The sequence below is a fragment of the Aptenodytes patagonicus genome, chromosome 24 (genome assembly GCF_965638725.1).
Source record: "Aptenodytes patagonicus chromosome 24, bAptPat1.pri.cur, whole genome shotgun sequence".
Taxonomy (NCBI): Eukaryota; Metazoa; Chordata; class Aves; order Sphenisciformes; family Spheniscidae; genus Aptenodytes; species Aptenodytes patagonicus.
Window position 1 is genome coordinate 5,295,605 of NC_134972.1, and position 8,150 is coordinate 5,303,754.

Genomic DNA, 8,150 nt, shown 5'->3' on the forward strand with positions numbered 1-8,150 from the left:
ACTCCAGTCCGACACAGGGTTAAAAAAAACTTTCTTCTGAGATTTGTAAAAGTACCAAAGGGGGGGGGGGGGGGGGGGGGAGGGGAGGAAGGGAGGGAGGCAGGGGGAGAAAAAAAAATTTAAAAAAAAAAAAGAGCTTTGTGAAGATAAAGAACACCTGCGTCTGCAGTTCCCGACTGCTGGTGGAGGTTACAGCAAAGCCGCTCGTTCATGCGGTGAGAGACCCGTCTCAGAGCTCCTCCGGGATGGAGACGCAGCCCTGGACTTGGGGCTTTCGTCGCGTGCGACGTTCCCTACGCCGTCACAACAGGTTTCCTACGCCGGCGCCTGCGTTTCCTGGCCCCTTGCCTTTCCTGGGGCGGGCAGAGGTGGGGGCTCTGGGGGGGAAAGCACAATCCATTGCGCCGCTCGTTAGCGGGCAACGAAACCTGACAGTTCCTCGCCGCCAAACTGCACGGCCGCCTTTGCTCGGTCGCCCCGTGCTCGGTCGCCAGCTCCTGGCGTTGCGCCTTGGCGCCTCGCCTGCGGTTCTTCTTGGCGCTGCCGGAGTTTCTGGAAGAAAATTCAGGAGTCAGTACCAGGAAAAATCGCGGCCCCGTTCAGTCTTTCTACGCGCGGAGCCCGAAAGGGCTGGTTGTGAACCTCCTTGCCCCCTCCGGGTTTACCCCGGTCCCTTTCGCTTCAGCCTGAACGATGCGACGCCCAGGAAGGACGCCCAGCTAGCAGCTTATTTCCTACGTGCCGATTTCTTCCGGCAAGGGAAGTTTTCAGCGGGAAACATTTTGCGTGCCCCTGAAGAACGGGGCTGAACGAGCCACTGCTCCACCAGAAGCAGGCACCGGCTACCACACTTCTGCTCCCGAGACGGTTTCGGAGCTCCCCCACAGCTAGGAGCTGCCAGAGGTCATCTCCCATCTAGGACGTGCGCCACACGGGCAAGAGGAAGCTCTTTACCTGCATTCGCTGTTCCCCTGCCATCCCTGCTGAGACGGGAGGAGCCTAGGAACAGAGAGAGAGTTACCGCTTCACTCTCAGGGAAGAGCTGCCTCACTCGGCACCCGATTCAAAGTCCTCTTGTCCCTGCAACCTCTTAGACAGCTTGAGAACGTTTCAGCCCCACTGGGAACTAGCACCAACGCCGTCGGTTACGTTATTCCGCGTCTACAGGCACACGTGCGTTACTCAGAGGCAAAGAGCTTTGCCGCTGTAGACGCAAGGAACGCTTCAACATTGACACGTAGGCTCTAGACAAGTTTCAGGGAGGGTTTTTCCCCCCCTCACCGCCACTGCAGAGCTGGCAAAAGCAACGGGCGCTCTCTTGTGTGAGCTGCAGCTTGTAAAAATCCAACTGTTAAGTTTCTTAAAAAATGAGAAAGCAGCTCTTTTTGTCCCGTCTGCTCAGCCGTACGGCACGCACAGAGGCAAGAAGCAAAAACCTACCTGGGCACCGCTAAGGGCGATTGGTTCGGATGATGTTTGGCCATCTGCTTTTTAGCGTTTGGTGTAGCGCCGGCTTTTTCCCTGAAGGGGCCCGAGGCCAAATTCTTTAGTCCGCAGTTCCTTAAAAAGAATTCTGTATGTCTTGACTGTGTCCACAAACCATTCACCGAGCGATCGCAACAGCTCTTTTACACTTAAAAAAACCCCTCCCACCCCTTTGCATCACTGCTCCCCGAAAAAAGGAAGGGCAGGAGGCTTGTGGAGATCTTTAAACCCGGGTCTCCCAGCTGCCCGCCTCCCTCCCTGCCCACCGGCCCATTCTACCTCCCTTCCTAGGAGCCAACGACGTTTAACATCTGTCGCTTGACAGCAGCTCTCCCCGGGCACGTGCCCTCGCTCGTGCACACACACAGACTTACTTTTTTACAGATCTCTTCTGAAGATCTTGGATATAGTTGGTTCTCTCTATAGGATGCCCTCGAGCCCTGTTGAACACTGGAGAGAGACAGGTCTGAGTTAAAGCAACGCTCCGTACGAGTCACCTTTGGGGCTGCAGAGCGCTTCTTAGAAGGATTTTAACCCCTTCAACCAATCCTTCCAAACTCAGGCCACAGAAGGTGACTCCTTACGGCGTACCGCCCTCCGCACGACAGCCTGTGACAAGGCAGACGGGCGGGCAGAGCTGCAGCGCGGCGCTATCCGACCAGCGCTCAGTGCCCCCCGGGGTTCACTCAACCCTGGTTAGCTCCACAGGCGGGCCATAAACTTAATTCCTTCTTTCCAATCACTTCGCAGAACCCCCAACACCTCTCCTCCTCCAGCTCCCACTCTACACGACGGGAAAACACACACACACACACGCAGAGCTAAACCACAGTTACCTCCCTGGAGTAGCCCAAACCTTTTGACCATCTAAAACCACGAGCCCGTGACAAACATTTCGCATCCGAACCAGAAGGACATACGCATACGTACACTCTATTGCAGTATTTGGCTCCATGCCTTCAACATCAATCAGGTACCTGAACAGATCAGCAAGAAAGCTCTAATTACGCAATTAACTATGGAAACGTTGACAGGTTAGTGACAATTCAAAAAAAGAATAACTGGGAAGTTTTTAGAGCTTCTATTTACACGCCAGAATGGAACATCAGCGTTTGGTCTGCTGAAATCGGGGATAAAAAGCGTCCCCTAACAACCACCCTCTCGAAGCCGAAAAGTTTTAAATCCTTGCAAGTCTGGGATCACGCAGGTCACTCGACTCTTGTTTTACTGGTGCAATGCTATTTCCTCCTGGAGCAACGAGGAGCCGGCAACGCCACCACTTAACTCAGTTTGACAAAGGACAACTCACCTACAAACCAGGTAGCCGGTTCTGTTCAAGCCATGCGTGCAATGAACTCCGATGAGTTTATCTGTAACACAGAATAATCAGGTTATATTTAAGCGCTCTTTCTCCAAAACCCAACCAGAACAAGCCCGTTTGCATTCGCCCTCCAACAGTGACACTAGCGTGAACAAACACAAACGACCACGCAACAACGTCACCGTATTTATGCCTAATTAGCACCACCGATTCAGCTCATGAGCTCATTTAATTCTCTGAGCTCATCTGCACGGTCACACAGCTCACTGCAGGGAAGATGTATTTAAAAGCCCCACAAAAAGCTACCCCACATTTCCTAACAGCTTGCTGCTTACGCTGCTACCAAAAAGCAATCGGTATTTAAAGCCAGCCTAGAGATGCAGCCTCAAACTTAATTAAAGCTCAACTCGCTGCCAAATTATCAGAGAGCCAGCGTGAATTCCTTGACCACAACAAACCAATCTTACTGCCTTGACATTCACATGCCAAGAGAAGGAAAAAGAAATTCGTGCTGTTCATTAAAACATCACCGGCCTCCAAGTCTGCAGTGCCCTTCCCAGCAACAGCAACGTACGGGAAACCCACATTTACCATTGTCTTTGTTGTCTCTCAAAAACTTTTTTACAATGCATTTGAATTGAAAAATGGTGTGCCTGTTTGGTATTTCATGTCCCATCGTCAAGATCTTTGAGTAGCAGAGTGTGGCTGGGAGCTCCTACAAGAAAGAAAGTCGATGATTTCCACAAAAAGCGCAAGGATTCTTATCAATTAGAGAACCATAGACCGTAAGCCAGAAGAAGCCGAGCTTTTCAACTAAGCCCGAAAGAGCAGCAACACAGTTTTAGGTAAGAAAACTTCTGCTTCGCTCCTTTGACATAGTACCAATATTCCAGCGCAACCTGTTCGCATTTTTAGTTCTTGTGCCTTTGCTCTTTCCTCCCCGGGGAAGACGAAGCACACGCGGAGCACGGAACACCTTTCCAAGCAAGTATCCACGCGTTTGATACCACAAGCCAAAGCTGGTTGTAATCGGCTCTTCGCTCAGGAGAGCCTACAAAAACCAGCTTTAGGGTATCCCAAAACTTGTGCTGGTCGGTACAAAGAGGATCTGCACAATGGGGGTTGAAGACCCCAGGCCTGTCCTTGATCGAAGACGAAGACCCCATCCCGACGGGCCTGCAACGCTTCACCTCATCCCCCTGCCAGAGGATTCGGGTGCCTCGCGCTCTTTAAAGCTATCTTCTTGCAAGAAACACCTTCCACTTTATCAGCAATATCAGGGCTCACACAGAGCTGCGCTTCCCCAACAGCAAGACCAAGACTGACCTCTGGCCCGTAGTAGCGAGTTGTGTACGTCAGGTCAATGATCAGGCCCAGTTCTTCCTTCTGCTCTTTGATTTTCTTAATGAGGTCACGAGGCGAAAATCTCTCCTCTGGATGAAGGTTCTGATCAAAGCTCTGAGGGGAAATAATGTTTAAGAGCAGATATTGAACTCAGGTGCACTGCGACTGGTGGGAAGAGGTTCATGCTCCAGAACCTCCCAAAAATCATCCCTTCAAAGAGAAAGACGCAGGCAACGAGCAAAGGCAGACGGACACACAAGTTACACCGAGCCAAATCAGAATGCGCTCAGGCCCTCGCTGCTTTGGGACTGTTCAGCTGAGGGCTTCCAGGAGTGACCGAAGACTTTATACTGTGGCAGAACACTGCAGCGTTACAAACACACCCAGAAACTGAAGTTTTTGTTTGGTGAAAGCTATAAAATAGGCCTTCAGCTCAAACGGAGGTAAACAAACAGCACTGCTCCCCGCCACGAGCTCCGCGACCCCCACGGACGTGACCCAGTGTTTGTTTTAGGCGTAACTGCTGCGCTCAAACCACTCCGGAGCAGAGCTCGCCCCAGCACACGCAGCGACGGGGTCCTCTAGGCACAGGCGGGTGGGCAGCGGCGCCGCCGCCACACCGACCCCTCACAGCCTCTGCTCCCGAAACTCGGCTCTGGCACCGTGTTCATCGCGCTGCACGGCCTCCGGGCACCTGGCAGCGCCGGCGGGGGCTGCCCGCAGCACCCCTCCTGCCCTAACAGAGCCGGTCCGGACAGACCTCCTCGTATCCAGGGTGCCCGGGCGGTGCTGCCAGCACCCAGAAAACTGCCAACAACCCCCAGAAGCCGTTCCTGGTCACCCCCACGGTGTGAACGCCACCACGATCCCGTCACACAGCAGCGACCGCGCCGTGCTCCTCTCTCCCCCGGGTTATAACCCGCCTACCAAAAATAAACAACGGAATGACCTACTGATGCTCTCATTTTTTTTTTTTTAAGGAATTCACTCAGCGATTCTTGGCAAAGCGACGCTTTCCCGCAGCCGCTCTCCGCCCCGAAGGGGCCCAGGGCATCGACGGGCGCTTACCTTCTTTAGGGGGACCTTGAAGGCGATGAAGCGGGTGCCCGGCATCCTCCTGCCCAGCGGGACGTAGTCGGTCCACCTAAACCCCGCAGCACGGAGGCGTTAAACCACTGACCCGGGGATCCGGCCCCGCGCTCCCCCCCGGCCCGGGGACCCTCAAAACCCCCAGGGCCCGGGGACCCTCACCCCCCCACACCCCGCGACGTCCCCCCAGGCTTTAAGCTACGGCTGCCCGCTGCCCGGGCCCTGCGATACGTTAAAGGTAACGGGCCAGCGCCGCCGGTGCCAGGGCCCGGCCGGGCCGGGCCCCGCGACTCCCGGCAGTACCGGGCCGCACGCCGCCGCAGCGCCCCGGGGCAGTCCCCGGGAGTCCCCAGGCCGGGAGGAAGCCGCGGAGCGGCGCGGGGAGAAGGCGGGGCAGAGGCACTCACCGCTGCGGTACGCGGGTGGCCTTTCCGCCCACCATGATGGCGCCGGCGCCGGCAGCCGGCCCGCCGAGCGCCGCTGCCGCTTCCGCTTCCGCTGCCTTGACCCCGCGCGGCCGCCGTCCATGCCGGCGAAGCCGCACTGAGGCCCCGCCCCCAATGGGAGACCGCGCCCCGTCTAGGCCACGCCCCTTGCCCGGCGGCGTCTGGAGATCTGGCGCCGCCTAGCGGTTAAAAATGGGTACAACAGCCCCGGAACCGGCATCGCCATCCCCTTCCCAGCACCAGCGTCCCCGCCCCAGCACCAGCGTCCCCGCCCCAGCACCAGCGTCCCCACCCCAGCACCAGCGTCCCCTTCCCAGCACCAGCGTCCCCGCCCCAGCACCAGCGTCCCCTTCCCAGCACCAGCATCCTCTTCCCAGCACCAGCATCGCCACCCCAGCACCAGCATCCCCGCCCCAGCACCAGCGTCCCCTTCCCAGCACCAGCGTCCCCTTCCCAGCACCAGCGTCCCCTTCCCAGCACCAGCATCCTCTTCCCAGCACCAGCATCCCCACCCCAGCACCAGCGTCCCCGCCCCAGCACCAGCGTCCCCTTCCCAGCACCAGCATCGCTGCCCCAGCACCAGCGTCCCCTTCCCAGCACCAGCGTCCCCTTCCCAGCACCAGCATCCCCTTCCCAGCACCAGCATCCCCGCCCGAGCACCAGAGTCCCCTTCCCAGCACCAGCATCCCCTTCCCAGCACCAGCGTCCCCGCCCCAGCACCAGCATCCCCTTCCCAGCACCAGCGTCCCCGCCCCAGCACCAGCATCCCCGCCCCAGCACCAGCACCACCGCCCCAGTACCACCATCACTGCCCCAGTACCACCATCACCTTCCCAATACCAGCATCCCCTTCCCAGCACCAGCATCACCGCCCCAGTACCAGCACCAGCATCCTGGTTCACCCCAGCATCAGCATCAAAGCCCCAGTACCGGCATCCCCACCCTGCACCAGCACTGGCACCAGCATCCCCAGTACCAGCATCCCCACCCCACTCCCAGTACCAGCATCCTTACGCCATCCTGACACCAACATCCCCGGTACCGGCATCTCTACCCCATCCTGGTACTGACAACCCCAGTACCATCACCCCCAGTACCAGCATCCCCCAGCCCACTAGGAGCAACCCCCACCTGGGGAGTCCCACAAAGGGCCACCCCACAGGCTCCCCATCATGGCCGCACGGTACCGGGACGGTTCAACCGCAGTTGGGAGCAGCAATTGCCCCTCAGGGCAGAGAGAGGGAGGACAAAAACAACCCAAAAGTACCCCGAGACCCCTCCATCCCCGCCACCGGGACAGGACGGGGCAGCACACGCATGTTGGCATTGCAGGGTCACCGGTGCCGGCCCCATCCCTTCCCTCGGACACGAAAATCACTTCCCCCCAAAAATATCATCGTTGGGATGGGAAATTGTCGGCATGGGAAACCATCGTGGGGATGGGAAATCATCACCGGCATCACCATCACCATCCCAGTACCAGTGCGAGCGGCCGGGGCTCCTGTGCCATAGGCAGACACATACACATATATGTATGTACCATGCACCTAATCGCTCTTCGGACTCCACGCTTTCCTGGCCCTGGGAGTTTTGTCCCAGGACGAGGACTCAGCCAAGCCAGAGCAGGATTTTCCAGTCCGTGGCATCTCATTCCCAAGAGGGTGGTGGGGAGCAGCACCCTGTGCCCAGCCTGGAAAGATGCTGCCAGCATCTCCAGCTGGGAGAAAAGCCCCTTTTTCCGAGGGAGGAAAACCACCTGGATTAGCATCAACGCCGGGAGGATGGAGGCGTCAGCAGCCGGTGGCGGGGAAGGGCCGGCTCGACTCGCCCGGCCGAGCAGGGGGCCCAGCTCTCGGGGTGCCCCGCGGCTGTCTGGGCACACGGGGGCTGCTCCCCCAAGTGCCGGGGAAATCAGGTTGAACCTCCCTCGTTTCCAGCCAACCCTGTAATTAGCACTCGGCCCGTGCTGGCAAGCAGGATCCGGCCCTGGGAAGGAGCCGTGGCTGCCTCGGGGTGTGAGGCAGGGACCGGCTGAGCCCGGAAAACTCATCTCACACCTGGCCAGCGAGCAGGCATTGCTGGCCAGGGCTCGCCGTCCACCTCCGTGTGTTTCCCCCTGTTTTCCCTTCTCCTTCCCAGCCCATTGCACGCGGTGCTGCCCCAGGGCTCAGGATGCTTTTGCGAAGGGCGATTCAGCCCTGCGGAGACCCCGTCTGCAGGCATGGATCCACCCACAAAGGGCTTCCCCCCCCCCCCCGCGTGATGCCCAAATCCCAGATCCCTCCTTCCAAGGTGGCTGCGGCAGGGACGAGCACCCTCCAGCCCGAGGACAGGGGGTTCACTGCCACCTGGCCCTCTCCCCAAAACCCCGGGGGGGCTTTGCCATCCGTTCTGGGAACGGCCTTGACCGTGGGGACCCCACGGTGGTGACTCAGGGATGCCGGGAGTTGTGAAACAGGCCTGGG

The 8,150-nt window shown here is 58.2% G+C and overlaps 1 protein-coding gene across 2 annotated transcripts; it reads right to left on the bottom strand.

Moving 5' to 3' along the window:
• Positions 1 to 100: 100 nt before the first annotated feature.
• Positions 101 to 5,710, bottom strand: DUSP11 (dual specificity phosphatase 11). Of its 2 annotated transcripts, XM_076359029.1 has the most exons (10): positions 5,647 to 5,710; positions 5,219 to 5,294; positions 4,133 to 4,264; positions 3,398 to 3,521; positions 2,795 to 2,855; positions 2,416 to 2,462; positions 1,860 to 1,935; positions 1,441 to 1,560; positions 955 to 999; positions 101 to 552 (listed from the first exon to the last, which is right to left on the bottom strand). In XM_076359029.1, the coding sequence occupies exons 1-10, from the start codon at positions 5,679 to 5,681 to the stop codon at positions 294 to 296; spliced, it is 975 nt and encodes a 324-aa protein (XP_076215144.1). In that variant the 5' UTR covers positions 5,682 to 5,710; the 3' UTR covers positions 101 to 293. The 2 variants fall into 2 exon arrangements, with proteins under 2 accessions (XP_076215144.1, XP_076215145.1); XM_076359030.1 differs by lacking the exon at positions 955 to 999.
• Positions 5,711 to 8,150: the final 2,440 nt, after the last annotated feature.

What these genes read in the sequence shown, in the direction of transcription:
- DUSP11 (XM_076359029.1), bottom strand. Translation starts at nt 5,681, where the DNA reads ATGGTGGGCGGAAAGGCCACCCGCGTACCGCAGCG. An exon ending in GCCACCCGCGTACCGCAGCG is followed by an intron (nt 5,295 to 5,646) that starts GTGAGTGCCTCT and finishes TGCGGGGTTTAG; the next exon opens with GTGGACCGACTACGTCCCGC. An exon ending in GCCAAATACTGCAATAGAGT is followed by an intron (nt 1,936 to 2,415) that starts GTACGTATGCGT and finishes GTCTCTCTCCAG; the next exon opens with TGTTCAACAGGGCTCGAGGG.